This window comes from Harpegnathos saltator, unplaced genomic scaffold (assembly GCF_003227715.2).
Source record: "Harpegnathos saltator strain DR-91 unplaced genomic scaffold, Hsal_v8.6 scaffold45, whole genome shotgun sequence".
NCBI classification, from domain to species: domain Eukaryota; kingdom Metazoa; phylum Arthropoda; class Insecta; order Hymenoptera; family Formicidae; genus Harpegnathos; species Harpegnathos saltator.
In genome coordinates this window covers 2002112-2020214 of record NW_020230261.1, presented here as the reverse complement: position 1 = coordinate 2020214, position 18103 = coordinate 2002112, and the positions used below count along the sequence as shown (strand labels likewise).

General features: G+C 54.3%; 1 protein-coding gene across 8 annotated transcripts in view; it reads left to right on the top strand.

The window, feature by feature from the left end:
- The window catches only part of Sulf1 (Extracellular sulfatase Sulf1), a 72861-nt gene that overhangs the window by 19481 nt on the left and 35277 nt on the right, over positions 1-18103 (top strand). For 5 of the 8 annotated variants that reach the window (XM_025301861.1, XM_011145405.3, XM_011145403.3 and 2 more), the window contains one exon: positions 16937-17291. In XM_025301861.1, the coding sequence (XP_025157646.1) occupies positions 17039-17291 (253 nt within the window). In that variant the 5' untranslated portion in view covers positions 16937-17038. Of the gene's footprint in view, positions 1-910; positions 1101-4946; positions 5066-5096; positions 5330-16936; positions 17292-18103 lie in introns of those variants that run through there. The other 3 variants (XM_025301860.1, XM_025301864.1, XM_025301862.1) reach the window with 3 other exon arrangements.

The following is an 18103-nucleotide window of genomic DNA, read 5'->3' as shown; positions in this document are numbered from 1 at the left end:
CAAATACGACGACGTCATATGCGCAGAGAGAGTGTCTCTGTGTGAGTAGATGGAAGAGAAAAAACCCCGACAAGCTTCTTGATACAAGAGGAAAATTAATTGATATAAGAGAAAATCCTCTTGAAATAAAAGGAAGACAGAACAATATCTAATAAATTTCAGATGAATGGTTCGCTTTAATCGCTTCACCGAAGGAGGAATCCTTTTCCTACAAAAGGCTTCGTTTGAATATGAGACTATGGGAAAAATCGCTTTACAAATAAAATATTTTTTTGGGGTGTACAATTGACGCTCTTGAAGCGCGCGCTTGAAGATTGCTCGATTGTCCGGCCGACTGCCGCCGAATCGTCCGGTGGTTGGTCACAGCCGAAGCTCGATGACCGAGAAACTATTGATACGATGCGAGAAAGAAAGCCGTGCGCGCGCGCGCGCGAGCGCGGGGAATCATTTCTTCGGCTGCAGCTCGGAGCCCGAGCCGAGCCGCTCGAGAGAGACCCAGCGAACAACGTGTTCCTCTCGCATTATGCGGCTACAAGCCGCCGCTACACGAGCCGCAACATCGGCGAGTCGACGAGTTCATTGGATCGTCTCTCATGAACATCGGGACGTGTCCCGACGTGAATAATCTCCGTGCTGTCGGTAGGTGTTAGCACGTTGGGCTCTTAAGCTCCCATTCATCCTCGGTCTCGGTATGTTACCGCGTTCACACTTGAATACCATTAAGAGAGCCACACATTCAACGGCCCGTTACGCTCTCCTCCTTCCCCTCCCGCCCCCTCGCTTCTCTCTCTCTCTCTCTCTCTCTCTCTCTCTCTCTCTCTCTCTCTCTCTCTCTCTCTCTCTCTCTCTGTCTTTCTCAACGAACCGGTATTTCACTTCTCCGTCTCCTCCGCGTGCGCCACCCGCACAGGATCTCCGTCCTCCGGCGCGGCGCGGGACAAGCAAAGGAACCAACAAGGGAATTGGGGTGCTATTTATGAGCTTTCGGAGAGACGAAGTTTCGAGCTCGCCCGGCTGGCTGGGGAAATTTTCATTTCCTCGGCCACGACTCGACAACACGTGCGCGGTGCCGCGGACGCCGAGGCGGCTGCCACGGGCAGGTATGTACCCTCCAGGTAACGAGCGAGCCAGCGGAATGCGAGATCACGAACGCCCGTGCGCGGCCCGCTGTCATGGCTGACCGGTTTAGAAGCTCCGCACCCGTATAAGTAGATTACGCCGTCTGTTTGAGGGACTTACAGGCGCGGTGTCGGGTATCGGTAATCGCGCGCGCCATCGTCCACACGTCGTCGACGGCCGGCCGCGGCGTGCCGTTGCTCTCCTCCGATCAAGCGCGCTTTCGGGCTTTCGCGAGACCAGCTCCGCCGCTCACCCTCGCGAGTCCGAGCCGCGGGTTCAACAATCGCGGACGGACGCGACGGAGCGGCGCGAGGCTCGCAGAGGCGATGATAAGCCCGGCGTGGAAAGGTTCGACCGCCCGCGCCGCCCGGCGCGAGAGAGCCCGCCGAGCGAAATTCGCGCCCTCCGGTGGAAAGGAATCTTCGGGCCATCTTCTCGACGTTCTTCGCCAGTCGTGGAAGTCCCGGCGAGCACCTTGCTTTACTTCCCGTTTATCGCGCGCGCGTTCTCTTCGGGGTTGGGAAGTAACTCGTTACTTGTAACGAGGTTACAGTTATTTCTTTTTTCTTTCTCCTTTTCGGTAACTGTAACTTGACTTGGTTCCGTTTCTTCCATCTATAACTGTAACTTGGCTACATTTGTTTGATAACTAGTAACTGATTTAATTTTTACTTTCACTTTATATGTTTCAAACTTACGTTTCTGGCAGACCAGCATGATAACGCGACGGTACGGTGCTTGGTATCCAATAAGCATACAGTTATTCTGGCTGCATTTGGAAAAGGGGTCGTCTATCTTTATTGCTCATCAGACGTAAAACAAGGATAAAATGACGCAACAACGCTGATAGTCTCCTCTCCGAACGCAACCTATATTTCTTTCAAACAAAATTGTACGCCTATTGGACATTTCCGTCGCCAGTCTTTATCATAGACATAGGAATATAGAGACAGAGCATAAGCCCGTAAGATAGGCGAGGGGAGTTGTGCTGAAATGCGGGGGGCGACTGTGCCTAAGTTTCATTGGCTACAATAGTACGCATATTCAGAGCGTGTGATGCAACGACTTGGCTGTCGCTGGCAAACAGTAAATGTAACAAAATGATAACAACTATTTACACTGACGGTATTTTGCAGAGGTTATGCATGTGTCTTTTTTTCCATAATTTCACTCACATGCACAACTTCATACACATCTATGTATGTATCAAATACTTACACACGGCACAACCATCAATTAGATTTAAGCACAGTTCACCTCGTCGCACCGTCCCGCAATGGTTATCCCCCCGCAACTCTATGCTCTGTCCCTATATTCCCATGTCTATGGTCTTTATTTGTTAACATAACCTTCAGCGTTCAGAAGCGTCAAGTGCGCTGCGTGGTTTCAGTTATATAAGAAATTTAAGCAATAGACAAAATATCTCAATCTTCGAAGAAGGATTGTAAAACGCCAACGCATATGCAGAAATATTCGAGTTACAGCAAAAATTTGGAAACGAGAACAACTTCTCGTATTTCTTTGCCCCGATAGTCTCAAAGAATAAATATGAATTGCTTATTTAAATTAATGAATCTAATTTGTTGAAAAATTATATACGATATGAGGAATAATCAACAAACTACTTTCGTACAAAATTGAAGGAACTTACGCAATTACGAAATTTAAAATAATAGCATTGTTATTGTAAACAACTAAACTGTAAAGTAACGACTCGTTACTTTCTAAATAACTATAACCGTAACATGATATTTATTCAGTAACTAGTTACTTTCTCGATGAAAAAAAACTGTAACTGTAACTAGATACTTTTACAAAGTAACTTTCCCAACCCTGGTTTTGTTCTCCGCGATTGATTCGTCCGCAGTCGCCAGATACGATTTCGATGCAATTTCTCGGCTCGGCTCTTGTCTTTGAATTCGGCACGACAGACGTGCGAGCTGAGAGCGCGTTTTTGTTAATTATTTTTGTTATTTATTTCAGCACTCTCTGCACGTCGTGCTTCTCATAGCACACATCGCGTATTGTTTTACGCCGGTTTATCTGCCCTTGACACTTTCAAGCTGTCGACGAAATGCGTATCGCCCGCGATGACAGCCGCTCGCGATACTCACGTCCGAGTGAGTGACTATTCCCGTCAAAATAGAGAGATGATTCGTTGACGTCGCGGACAGCGGGAGAAAATGATCCTTCGTGTTGCGAAAAAGAAGGAGAAAAAAACGTCGATGTTCATTCGCACAAAATAACCATCGCACGCGCTCCGGTTCAGACTCGTGCTCGTTTCCCCCCCCTCCCCCCGTTGCCCCTCGTGGATGCACGCGACCACGAGCGACGCTGAAATTGCCACACGTTGGAGGCTCCAACGAGACATTGTTCGCGTCATTGGCGAGTTAAAAGACGCTTAAACGCAAATAAGGGGACTAACAATATTCGGGTCACGGTTGTAGCGAGCCGTGCTCGTGTTTAATTCACGCGCCCGTCGAGAGAACAGCGTAGCGCAGAGGGAACGACCGGAGGGAAGGATGGGAGGGAGGGAGGGAGAGAGGGAGGGAGGGAGCGGGCGAGAGAGGAGAAACATGAAAAGCCCGCGCGCGCGCGCGCGTTGCGGGCGAAATTGCTTGACTCTTGTCTTGAGAAAATAAAGCGAACGACACCCTTATTCCGCGCGGCACACGGCTGCCGCAATAAAGCGCGCCGTTATTCTCGGGCCACGCGTGTGCGCTTTAAAGCTCCATTCACTTCCGGCGGGGTCGACTCGTCGCGCGAGCGGAGCTTATCGATATCGTAATATGTCGTAAATGTGCTCGCTCGAACGCTCAGGCGACATGCCGCCGTTTATTTCGTCATTATTGCGGAGAGACTCTCCGAGAGAGCGAGCAGAGAAACCCCGTGCGCGAAAGTTGCGCTCGCCGGCGGAGCTGGTGGAGAAAAATCCCGGAGGAGAACAGCGCCTCGCGAGCACGGCCGGGCTTTTGTTATTTACTCGCCGTTGATGCGCGCGATACGGACACGCGCATACATGCGCGTAATTACTTGGACCGACTCGCTCGTGGACGCGCGCGCGCGTTCGCGCTCGGAGCCGCGGACGACTCGGCCGGGTTAATGACGGAGGAGGAGGAGAGCCACCGCAGAGTAATTTCACGGCGGAGAGATTTAAAGGGCTTCCACCACCGTCTTCTCTCGCACGTACCACGGTCGGGAGGAAGGGGTGGAAATTATCGGGGTAATAAGCGCAGGGGCATCGATGCGTTGAGACAACGACCGGCGCAAAAATCCCGCGCTCGATCCGATCGCCTAGCGAGATCGCGCGCCGCGACGTTCTCCATTTCTCTCTCTCTCTCTCTCTCTCTCTCTCTCTCTCTCTCTCTCTCTCTCTCTCTCTCTCTTTCGCGCTCGAGGGGCTCGTTTTAGCTTTATTGCTGTGGGGAATATCTTTCCTGAGATACATCTTCCGATACCTGCAGTTACATGTAATACAAACTTGAAATGTGACCTGACGTACGACTGCCATCCACTCAAGATGCAAATTTTATATTTTGTATTAATTAATTTTTCAGCGCTCGAAGGAACATGGCCCAAAGCGCATGATAAATAGTGCGTCCTCCTCTCTCTCTCTCTCTCTCTCTCTCTCTCTCTCTCTCTCCCCCTTTCTCTTTCCATCTCTCTCGCGTCTCTCGCCGACGTTTCAATCGAATATTATGAAAACAGACGGTTCTCTCTTTCAGGCCGGCGACCGGCTGATCTGCTCGTTTTCCTTTCTCTCTTGCTCTCCTTTTTCTCCTCCCCCTCCCCCTCCTCCTCTCTCTCTCTCTCTCTCTCTCTCTCTCTCTTCCCTCGGCGAAGCGCCGAAGACGCGAAGTGCCTCGTCCAACATTTATTTATCCGAATACCTTCCGGTGTCTGAGCCTTCGGATGAAACGTCAAACCGACAGAGCAGTCTGAGAAGGTTTCCAGCTGTTGAGGAAATTCTCTCCGGCACAGACCCGCTTTCCTCCTTTCCTTCTTTCTCGCATCGGCTTTCCTGCGATGGCTGATCTTCCTTTCGGAACCATCGAAACCAAACCAAAGACAAGACGAGGCGAAGCGAAACGACGTGGAAGCTATTGACGACCCTTCACCCGGGAATACAGACAACCCGCGCAAATGTCACGAGACACCCGCCGAGCGATAATGCAATATAAATCCGTGGGACGCCTAAGAGTATTTCGCTGTAAGGGAATCGCGACTCGTCTCCCGCCCGTCGATTGTTTACGCTCCTCCCGCCCCCTACGTCGCATCGCGCGAGCCGGCGCGCAAACTCGCGCTCCTCGCCCTCCGCCGCCTCCGCCTGAGGTGCTCGTAAATCACGCAGTGCTGCGAAGCACACGGACCTACAAATCACGTAACGCGCCGGGGAAGCACCGACAAAGAGCGAGCGAGGCCGCGGGAAGGCGAAAATCTGCAATATTTGCCTTCGCGACTGTTCCGCGCGTTGCGCATTCACGACGGAACTTACGAGCGTCACTCGCTGCGCTTCGCTGCGCAAGCAAGCAGGCAAGCAGGCAGGCAGGTAGATAGGCAGGTAGGCGGCTAGGTAGGCAGGTAGGTGCGAGCAGGTGGGTGTCGAGCGCGCGGCGAAGGCGCGACAGGTGCACTCGCGCGAAAATGCCTCGGAGAGTACGAGAAAGGGAGGGGCAGGGGGGAGGGAGCGCGAGCCGATATTTGCACCTCCGCATGCTTCCGGAAGGCATCGGAACGTCGAGCTTCGGAATGGCGTCGACCCGCCCGTCGTTGATTACTCATCGCGGAAACGCGGCCGCTGGAATGCGCCCGACGCCCTTCGGGATCCGCCTCGAAATCTGCCTGGCGGCCTCGGCTTAATCTCAAAGTAACTCCGTATTAATATTTATATACGCGCCGCTCCCCTCTCCGTCTCCTCTGCTTTTTTCGCCTTTTTACGCTCGCTCGCGATCGCTCGTTCCCACCGGAGAGACTCTCGACCTCAATCGCTTCGGTATTTAATCACCTCCGAAATACCGAGGAAATAGGGAAGAAGCTTCGATACGTGCCTGTGTGTGTGTGTGTGTGTGTGTGTGTGTGCGCGAGCTTGTCGCGCGTGTATGAGTGTGCCTCTAAATTTCACGATGTATCCTGCATTCGCGCTCGAAAATTGCGCGCGCACATATTATCGTTTCCGACTCGACGTTTCCTCGAGACGCCAAAGTTGACGCGACGATGAGGAGGCGTCACGACGACGAGGAGGATAAAGGAGGCCTCCTTTATTTTGTCACTTACCCCGCCGTTTATCTCCCGCATCGATGCGCGGTCTTCACCTCGCTCTTCCCTCGCCCGGACCGACGGGAAAAAATACGAACGTCGACAAAAGCGCCTCCGTTGCGTTACGTCGCGACGCGAGGGTCAAAGTTCAAACGAACCGATCCGCGCGCGCGCGCACGTCCACTGATCCGAGCGCGTTTAATTAAGATACGTTTAATTAAGAGCAAGGACGAACGCGTCGTTTCAGCCGGTGCCTCCTCCAGCAATCAAGAGCTCGCTCCTGCAAGCCGCGCGCGCCGAGCAAAAAGAGCCCGGTTCGGTCACGAATATCACGGAAAGAGGCGGACGGGCCAAATATTGACGGCAAAATCAGCAGAGATTGCCGGCTATTACTCGCCGGCGCGGCGAAGCGCGCGTAGAAAAAAAGCGTACATACATAAAGCGAGGAGATAAGTGAGGAGGGGCGCGCGAGCCCCCGGCGCGGCGGCGGCGGGGAGCCGGAGGGGGGAGAGAAAGGGGGAGGGGGGAGGGCGGTCGTGCGTGATAAATATATGTGCAAATCGAAGCGAGCGGTTTTCTATAGTCCGCCTATATATCCGTCTAACCGGCAATCTCGCTCTGATGAATTTAATTGCCCGTTCCGGGATCTAGCAATTAGCCAAACGCGACCGATTGCGCAGACCGAGAAAGGGAGAGGACGGAAGGGTGGAGAGGGGGGGAGGCGGACTGGACTGGGGTATTTCCTTCAGCCCGTAAATACCTCGCGTCCATAATCGCGCCGCTCCGCGACGGCCAACGGGTTTTTTACGCGTCCGCGTCGAGTTGCATCGAATGTGACTTTTCGAATCGTTCGCCGGCGACTTTGCAGCCGGAGAGAGAGAGAGAGGGGAGAGGGGAGCTCGGCCTCGGAGCCTCGGATCCTCGCGAACGTCCTTCCTTCTTTCTGTCCTTTTTCTCACGGGCCATCTGGGAGCATGGCCGGCCGGCCGCTCGATCGCCGATCCGCTCGCGAGCGAAAGCGCGGACGACGCGCGGATTCGACACTCCGGCGGACTCGATTTTGCAGTCGTCAGTATGGCGCGTGCGTCGAAATCGTTTGCGTGGCGTCAACATATTGCGCGCGCGTAATCATATTACGCTCGATTATCCATCCTCCGCTGTCGCTATCGCATAACGCTGCGAAGAATTCTCGCCGCGTAAGACGCGACGCTTACCGACACATATATCAACGAACAACGGAGCGAATAAAGAAACACGCTCGCGCGGCTCCAGCCGGTGCTGGCCGGGCGATGTGTCATCTCGACGACATTGCTTCGCGGCGATCTAATCGGCTCGCGCGACGTTATTTAGTTGTCCGCCGGATATTTATCCGCCGCGATAAATCGCGAGCCGGTTAGAGCTCGCTGAGCTCCGGCTCGGAGATTGAGCGGCGCGGTAAAAACGGACCTTGCGAGCGCGCAGAGGTGACGTGTAAATAACTATCGGCCTTCTTCGCGACAGGTAGAGTCGAGCGGAGTAGAGATAGCTCTTCTCGTCGGCCGGACGAAGCGGCGCGTGCGGATTGCGCGTATAAATCATCGTTTCATATTTCATCGTTAGCCGCGCATTCACACAAACTATGCGTACACCTGCCTGCGCGCAAAGGAGAGAGGGAGGGAGAGAGGGGGGGGAGAGAGAGAGAGAGAGAGAGAGAGAGAGAGAGAGAGAGAGAGAGAGAGAGAGAGACGGGAAAGATCTCTTTGCATTTGCACGCGCGACAGAACTGAGAATTTGTGCGGCGCGAGCCGGAGAAACGGCGCACTGGGACTCGCGAGTTGAAGAAGCGTGCGTTAACAGCGATAATCGGCCGCTATGATAGCACCGCGTGTCATGGAGTCTCACGTGTCGAGCGTAATGAATTGCGCTTGAGAAATCGCACGGCCGACCGAGAGCCGTGGAAACGCGCCGGAGGACGTGTGCACCTCGAGAACTACGTCTCTTTAGCGCATCCAATTACCGTAATCTCCGTGTTTGCCGATTCGATCATCGGCTAAGCCTCCGTGCGGAGACCTTCGGGGAAAATTCGCCCGACGGTCGGCGACTGCAGAGCCGACATTTTTTCTCATTCGGTCGTGGTCCGTCGGAATTTATCGGACGGCCGGTTTTCCCTCCTCGCAAGCGGACTGCTAGTCGCGATCCGCTGACAGAAGCGCGAAATCGCGAAAGCGCCGGCACATTCCGAAGGTGTCTTCCTGAGTTTTCGTTCGCGATGATTCTCGCCAATCGCTACATCCGTGTGTTCATGCCGATGTGAGACAATGAGAGGGAGGAAATTTAGAAGACTGCTATACATACATGTATATTATGTCGCGTACATAATCGAGGCGCATAGCCGCGCTCGCGTGGGCCGATAAAGCCGACGCCGCCAAGCAGTCTGGCATTCTTCGCGCGTTTCTTCGCCTCCCTTTCCGTCATTTTCCTGCGAGAGAGAGAGAGAGCAGGAGAGAGAGAGAGAGAGAGAGAGAGAGAGAGTCTCCTCCGCATTCTGACTTATCCGTCGACAATCGACTTTGTCCCTCGCTCTTTCCCGCTTCGCGTCATCCTCTTACGCCACGATATACGAATGTACGGTGTGCGTGCGTGTGTGCGTGCGTGCGTGCGTCGTGTCACACACATATGTGTGTATGCGCACACGCGCATACACACATATATATACACACGCGCGCGCGCGCGCGCAATCTTGTATCGTCGCCCTCCGCATCATTAATTACGCGTGACTGATTATCCATTACCTACCTTACCGCGCCGGGTCGCGACTCTTATCGACGGTCTTATCGAGCTTTCTACGCCTCCTCCCGTTCGCTTTCTGACTGCGTGTGTTACGTGTCGCGTTCACGGTTGCGAGAACGCGGCCACGTGTCTCCCATTGCGATCCTCAGACCCTTTCTCTCTCTCTCTCTCTCTCTCCCTCCCTCCCTCTCTCTCTCTCTCTCGTGCATTAAAAATGACACCTCGATGATTCGACGAAACACACGCGAGACGTCTTATCGCTCGTCGGCTTCGTACGTTTTGCGGTTAATTACACCGCTCGAGGGGGACGTATTATCACCCGTCTGCGAGAGCGAGTGATGTATGAAGATATATATTCTAGCCGGCCATATTTCGGAGCCGCGGATATAAATCCACGGTCTAATTTGTCATTGATAATGAATAATGAATGTAAGTTCGGCCGGGTGATCTGTTCATTACATCCGTTTAAAAGTCGCGCTCTCGCCTGCTCCCTTGAGGTCCGTGAAGCGGAGCTCACTCACGAACATGTGACGAGGGTATCGTAAGGATACGCGCGGTTCGCGCTCCGGTGTGTGTGTCGGCGGCGGGAAATACTCGAGGAAAATTATCATTCGACTCACGGGCGAGCGCGCGCGACGGACTCGCCGAGCCGTTAAATCGGCTGATAAAAACGTTTCGCCGCTTCCTCGCGGCGGCCGTCAGTCCGGCTCGTTTGTCCCCCCTCTCGACCCAACGATATTCCGTAATTTTCGATTTATCTCGCTTTCGCTCGTCGGCGACTTGGCCTCGAGGGGGTGAGGGGCAACGGCAGAAGCAGCATCCTCCCTTCGCTTTCAGTTCATTCTTCGTGGTCCTCGAGTTTCCGCTCGGGATCTAACGATACGATCTCCCCGACGTCTCTCACGGCTGTCGGGTCGGGACGCGCGCTATGCCCTTTCTCCCTCCTCTCTTTCTCCTGCTCGGAGAGATCTCTCCCTCGAAATCTCCACGGTGTTTCTCGACCGAACAATAATAACTGCCCACACGTCGTCGCGACGCGTCACGCGCCCGGGTACCCTCTCGTCGTTTCTCATTTTCACGCTCCGCGGACAGTCGCTCCCCCCCTCCCTCCTCGCAGCCCCCAGCCGCTCGGTCGTTCCGCTCGCCGTCGTCGCCCTCGACCTCGATCACAACGCCACAAAGAAATCGCGCGGCGATGAGAGATGTCGTCGGCAACGTCCGGGAACCGCGCGTCGCCGCGAATTCACGTCAATCTCCGTCATTGATAACGAGCGTCCAGTTTCCAGCCGGCTCGCGGAAGCGAGAAATCGCAGGAGCAAACCTGCTCCTCTCCTTCGTCCGCCGTCTCTGCCGCGTCTGTGCCGAAACGAGATAACTCGTCCGTATATCGCGCCGCTCGTCCAGCGGAATGTCGCAGCCGAGCGGCGACGGACGTGCGAATTCAGGCGATACACAAATCACATCCGGCACGTTCGAGTAATTAGCCGGCGAATATGTGCGCTATCAGAGCGGACGCAGGAAGCGGCCATCACGATCCCAAATACACACCGCGCGCGGACAGGGACACGCAGATACACAATGCGAGGCAGGAAACATTTCTTGCGTTAAATGTGCCCGATCCGGTGTGCCCGTTCCGACGGCGTCAAGCGTGCGCTATCCTCTGCTAGCCGGCAGTCTCTCTCTCTCTCTCTCTCCCTCCCTCCCTCTCTCTCTCTCTCTCTCTCTCTCTTTCTCTCTCTCTCTCTCTCTCCCTCTCTCTCTCTCTTTCTCTCTCTCTCAATCAGACTCTTATGGGTTTTTTAAACGATACTTTTTGATTGTTTGTTCAATGTTGCCTGCAGCCCCTAATGAGGCCGATAAATCTAGACTCCTCGCCTTTGGTAACCAACAAGATCCTGGGCTCACTCCAGCATACCTTTTTACCCGCTCAACCATAATATTGTGCACTTTTCTCTCAAGCAATCTCTATGAGAGAGCTCTGTGTATATAGCTATTTAATACATTTCAACATTTACTTCTATTTTCCGTCCCTTGGACTTAGTATTATTGATTTTTCCTCTTATATATTATATTTCTTCTGTATATTACAATGTACAAACACTTAACTGACATTTCTGTTTCTTGCGTTACCGTATTACGCGCTTGAGGGAATGTTCATTCCAGGGAAGAAAATAAATGACGCTTTCTTTCTCTCTCTCTCTCTCTCTCTCTCTCTCTCTTTCTTTCTCTCTCCCTCTCTTGATTCATATTCGTGTTGGGAATTGTTGCATTTTATAATACGAGCGCGAGCCGCAAAATGCCAAGCGCATGAAACGTCGGCAAGTAAATAACGAATAACTCGATTTTACACGCGGACGTGACGTTTACGCGAGGTGCGACCCCGCTTATATACGGGGTGTCGCGTTAGTACGGGGAGGGGGGTGTCGGTTCGCGAAATTATGAGCCGCCGTCGTCTCGCCTTATCGAATCGCATTCCGCTTCCACTGTTTCGCTGCTTTCCTCACTCTCCGCCGCCGCCGCGATTTTTGCCGGCCCGATCGAACTGATATTATTATCGCCGAATGATAAGATAATAAAACGCGCGATTTAGCTGTTTCCCGTTGGCCGGTGCGGGGGTCGACTCGAGAGATAAGACTCGCGCGTGCGCTCGCGACTGCGAGTCGGCGATCGATATCGCTGCGATTTGCGAGCTCGCGATCAAATACATCACACGCGATAACGCAGCAGCGTGCGCGTTAGCGAGCCGCGTCTCGGCCGCGATCGCTTTCACGCACTTCTCTCGCGCTTCGACTCGCCGACCGTGAACTCGCCGTCGATTAACCGTCACATTATAGCGCTTTCGATTCCCCGCTTTGAGGAACGACTCGAGAGGGAGAGATGCATCGGGGTGCCCGCGTTGCGTCGGTATGCGGCACGCACGCACGCAGCGCGTCGTCGCAAAGTCGACAGTCGACAGACGGGGCTGTGCCCGTTATACATTATCTGATTGTGCTAAATTCAGCACGCACTCGTTCCTACTATTCTACCCAGGAAGTGACGTCAGGATACCGCGCGCACGCGGTGCGTGCGGTCAGGATTTACGCGCGTCGACGCGCACGACGAGCGGCGTGTCGCCGAGCGCGCTCGCTCTCCGCCGGAGACTCGCGAGGGGGAGGGGGGAGGGGGGGTGCCGAAAGATTTATTCTCCTAACGAACACGCGCCGCGCCTCGCGGTAATTGATCGTTCGTTTCAGCGCTCGCGACGCGGCAAATTACCGCGACGCGTCGAACGTCTGATCGCGTCTGAGAAACAGCCACGGCTAATAATGTCGAACGCGCGACGATAAAGGATTCGGCCCGCGCGAGGGCGAAAGCGCGACCGGGGGGAAACGAGGGAGAAACGTCGGAATGAGAGAGCGGCCTTATGGCCGCGGGTTCCTCGCGCTCCACTGTCGCTTCGATGTCGAGAACGTTCCGATAAATACGGAACGGCTGCTATTTCACGCTGCAACGGAGTGTGTAATACCGGCGTAATAAACGGCTCGCGCGATCTACGAGAGAATGCCAGGGCTCTGTCGATGAGCTGGAGGCTGCTGCCGCTGCCAAAGTGGAGGGTCGGCAAGGGCGAGCCTCCGTGACCGGCGACGGAGTCACGACCGGAGGTTTCGCGACCGCGGAAAAGCCGCGCGCTTCTTGCACGCGATGATAATCGGAACTATTCATTACGCTATCGGCTCGGCACGCCGAGCGGCCGCATTGGCTCAAGTAAAATTCCTCACATCGCCGACGGCACGCCACAATGCTGTAAATACTAGCTACGCGGCCTGCCACGCCTCCGGTGTGGTCCCTAATGTCAAGGATAATGCGAGGGGGAGGAAGCTCTGGCAGAAAGAAGAGAGGAAGAAGTGAAATCGAGAGAGAAAGAGAGAGAGAGAGAGAGGAGAGAAAATGGGACCGGCGGACTCGCCCGTTCACGACGTTCGATCCAGTACCGATCGACAACTCGACACTGATCCGAGGGGAAAAGTACCTCTGGAGTTTCTCCTCCGATAACGACGTCTTAAACGCCGATCACGTCACTATAATCGCGCGCGAGCGCGAGCGCGATTAACATCGAACTAACGAGCAATCTTCGACGTGCGGCGGGAAGTCATTGTCGGTTCGCTGAGCGTTCGCGCCAACGTCGAGAACCCGCGCGGGGAAACGTGACCGTGCGATGACGAAGTCATTGTGTGGAAAAGCGGCGTTTCTCGACACGCGTGCGTGCGTGCGTGCGCGCGCGGTAATTGCGGCTCGTTCGCGTCAGCTTGTTATTTGCACGGCGGATCGTCTAATGCGTGTCTCGATATCGCGACTATCGAAATGAGTATCAGTACTTTATCGTAGCCTATCATCACGCCGTCGATTGGGAATCGCGAAGGGCGAGAGAGAGAGAGAGAGAGACTCTCTGTGGACGCGGACGCCGAGATAGCACGCGCTGGTATCGGTAATATGCGAGAAGCGGGATTATTTAGTCGAGCGCGAAAAATGCGAGCCGCTTTTTAAGCCGACACACGCAGCAGCCGGTCGAGGAGGATCGACGGGGCAGAAGAGGAGGAAGGCCGCGAGCCGGAGGAGGGGGGGGGCACTCGGAGGGAACGACCGCGGTGGTCGCCGACGTTTTCTCGCCGTCTGCGGCACGTCCGGAAGTCTACTCGCGTTTATCTCGGCCGAGAGATCGGCCCTCATTAGATACGATCCAATCAGAGCGATGCGCTCTCCTTATATCTGTACCTTGTACGCGACTCATGATAACAACGATGGCGCCGGAGCCGAGCCGTGAAAACCGGTGTGAACTCCGAGGCTGCAAGTGTCGAACCTTGCACCCGGCGAGTTTGTCCAACGCGGCGCGCAAAAATCGGCGCCAAAGTCGGCCGTAATCAAACGCACCTGGATGCATGCGGCGCCAGCCGCGGCATCGTCATGGCCTTGACCCTGACACTGACGCGCGAATAACAGACGATTCGACCGGAGAAACGTGCGTTGATAAGCTCGACGCCGCGCCGACGCGACGGGAACGCGACTAAGCGTTTCAAGGAGCGACGCTCGACGCGAACGACGCAATGAACAACATTGCACGCAGCCGATCGATCCTGAAGAAAAAAACTGAAAATCTCGCGCGGAACAGGCCAGTCGATATTCTGGAAGCATTCGGCGAATATTTCCCAGCTTCGCCAAGTTACCGACGATTTCCTCCCACTTGAGCCCGAAAGGCTCTCATCGTTAGAGGATTGCCAATCAGCCAATGTGTTGATTTCTAATTGGCGCGCTGCATTTTTATCATGGAAAATCCTTTCCTCTCAGCGGTTCAAAAACACGACGATCAAAGAGAGTTATGAGGGCGAGAGAGAGAGGGAGGGAAAGCAAATTGCTTTCTCTTTCGTTGTTCGTTCGTCCGTCGGTCCCATTTAACCGGCCATGCTATTCACGCGGCATCCGCCCCGCATGACTCGATCGCTTTCGACGGGCGATACTCCAAGTGCGGCGCACGTCCACGTCAGAGTTACACGTCCACGATGTTCTCCTTAGCCACGGAGAAAATCGCGAGTCTCGAGAGAAGCGTTTAATGAATATCGCAAAGAGGAACATCGCGCGCGTCGGGCAACCCACGCTGCCTGCCATCGCCGGGCCTCCCTCGGGCGATTCGAGTCGAGTCGGCCGAGCGATCATCGTTTCCCCGGTGCCTACGGAGATCAGTTCGACCTACACTCCGTGTCGCGTCGCAGGCAAGCAGGTTAACATGTAAACGAGCGCGCCCGCGTAACATCCGTTTAACCTGCGCTCGGCCCACTCAACGGATCACACGTTGAGCACAGCGCGCCGCGCCACCCACGGCACGTTACACCAACGAATCCTCGACATACTAATGAATTACGTCGGCGAAGAAAATGGAGGCCCGAGGCGGGCGAGCCGCCGCTAGAGTCGACGTTAATCGAATTCGAACGACGCGACGCGCGGACGTTTCAAAAGTCCGCCACTCGCGGTGTTCGTTACTCGCGGGATATATTTCCATTAGGCTCGTCGAACAACTCACACTCGGACTCATCATCAGATTCTGTAGAGGCTGTCTGATTAAAATAAAGAAAAGAGGATACACAAGGGGACAATTATAAGAGAGAGAGAGAGAGAGAGCCAAGTGCTCCGCGAAGCAGAAAACCACAGCAGACAACGCGACTCGCCGACGAGCTTCGCGAACCGTTCACGGCCCCGATCATACGTACACACGTCCGAGTGAATGAGCGCGGGGGAGGGGGGAGAGGGTTAATTCGGGCCCGATCTCGTTTTATTTATCGCTCCTCCGGTTCCTCGCAAAGATCTCGGCAACGTGCAGCGCGATAAAGCGCGGCCTGCCGGCCGTAAAGCACGGAACGTGCGATTATGGTCTTGTTCTTCGCTTCCACGCTCCGACCGGCGGGCGGGCAGGCGGGGGGGTGGGTCACGTGTTCGTTTTCTCCCTTTTTTTCACCTCGCCTTTCACCTCTCATCTCTCGTTCTCGAGCGACTCTGTCTCGAGAGCACGAGGCTCGCGCTATTTAGTTAGGACGATCACGTGTGCGCCCCCTCGGTGAAATGTCGAATATTTGCGCGCAGCGCAGTCGTCCGTCGCAACGGGCGACCGTTATTACGCGCGATATCAATGCTTGTTAATTCACACACGACCAAGCGCGGCTGCTCTGTTGTCGTAGTTGTACTACAAAATCGTCGTTCGCCGAGCCGCAGAGCTTTGCGCAACGCCTTTCGGTCGAGGTGCGAGAATTTCATTCGCGCCGGATGAATGGAAAGTCTGCGAGAAAGAGAGAGAGAGAGAGAGAGAGAGACAGAGACAGAGACAGAGACAGAGACAGAGACAGAGACAGAGACAGAGACAGAGAGAGAGAGAGAGAGAGAGAGAGAGAGAGAGAGAGAGAGGGGCCATCTATACCGCGTGCGATATGCACATTTTCCAATGAATGTTCCCGATTACACAATTCGCGCGGTTCAATGTTCTTATCTCGTCGCGGAGGCTTTCAAGCTTTTCTCTGTCCGATCGCACGCTGAATCGGCGGGAAGCCCACGAGAACGCGAGCTTTCTCACAAGATATATCTCACAAGGAAACATAGGGAACTAGGGAATCCAAAAAATTATGAAACTTTGTGTGGAAGTAAAGTGGAAGTTCATTCGCAATGCAAAACTATATTTCGTTCGTGCGGAATTCCAGTCTGAAGGGCTGAAAAATCACCCTTCGGAAAAAGAGAAAAAATTTTAATTTTTCATTTTTAGCGTATATCTTTCAAAATTGAAAAATTGTTGAACCCCCCCCCCCCTCCGTCCTTTCCTCCAATTCTGCAAAATCTCAATACACGGTTGCAAATAATATGAAATACACTACAACTTTCATATGAACCATCTTCGCACATGCCTCGTATTTTATAAGATATACGCTAAAAATGAAAATGGTTTTTCTCTTTGAAGGGTAGTTTCATCCCCTCAGACTCCGGAATTCCGCACGAACAAGAAACAGTTTTGCATTACGGATGAATTACTTTGCTTCAACATAGAGTTTCATAATTTTTTGAATTGCCGGCTCTCCTACCTTTCCTTGCCAACGCTCGCGCGTTTACGCAACGAGCGAGCGATCGTTTCGATCCGCACGTCGCGTGAAAATGAAAAACGCCACGTCCGGACGGCGTCCGAGACAATGAACGAGGATCGATCGATCGATCGATCGATCGGAGAAGCGAGTCGCGACGCACGCACATTATCACGCTCCCCCCGTTGCTCCCCATGTTGCAGCTCACAACCATGGTATGACACCCGATTGAAGTAGCCAGGCCATAAGCGACGACCAGCAGCGGCAGCAGTAGCAGCAGCAGCGACTTCAGCCAGCCGGACGCCATGAGCAAGCTATTTCAATTCCTGGCTCTCCTCCTGCTGGGTGTCAATGCCAGGCGGAGCGACGGAGATCGACCTGCGGATGACGCGTACGCCGGCCAGCGTCGCGGCGCCCTCCACAAGTCGAGTTACAACGGCAACGGCAATAATAATTACAATCATCAGTCCAACTCACCCTATCTGCCGTATCAACAGCCCCGCGAGAGGAAGCCCAACATCGTGCTGATTCTGACGGACGATCAGGATGTCGAGCTCGGTGCGTAGAGAGAGACAGAGACAGAGACAGAGACAGAGACAGAGACAGAGGCGGAGACGGAGACGGAGATAGAGACAGAGACAGAGACAGAGACAGAGACAGAGGCAGAGACAGAGACAGAGACAGAGACAGAGAGAGAGAGAGAGAGAGAGAGACCAGGCTCGGCGGCGGCGCTCCCGGCGCTCGCGCCGTTCTTCCTGCACGTACCTCTCACACGTACACACGCAACGTCCCGGGGATTATTTATCGCGGCGTATTACCGGTATGAATGTGCCTACGCAGAGCATAGAGACACTTTGTTTATTGCGTGCAACACCCCGGCGCCTTATCTCACCGTTGCGCGCGATATTCGCGTCTCGGTCTTCGCGAACGAGAGAAGGCGCGCTGTCGAGATACCGCGAGAGCGTACCGCATGTGTGTGTGCGTGCCGGGAGAAACGCAATACGCAATCCTCCTACCCGTAACGCGCCGCGTCGTGTAGTAGCGCGTGAGCGTGAGCTTACTTCGTTGTAATTCACTCGTTAATAATCGCATACGCGAGGTCGCCGGATGACACCCGAGATGTATCGGCCGTCGGCGTCGGCTCGTTCTCGCCGCGACGAGAGGCGCGTTTCCTCGCGCCAGAGGACCTTATCAGTGTCCGATATTTCAGCGCGGCTAGACAGCGCGCTGCGACTTGAGAATCGCAGGAATCGTCCGCGAGTCTACTCCGGAATATCGCACGACGAGCGACGTTCCCCAAAGAATCTCCAAAAGAAGCAGAGCAATCCCCCCCCCGTGGAGATTGCTTCTCGCGAGGAAGCCGGCGCGGC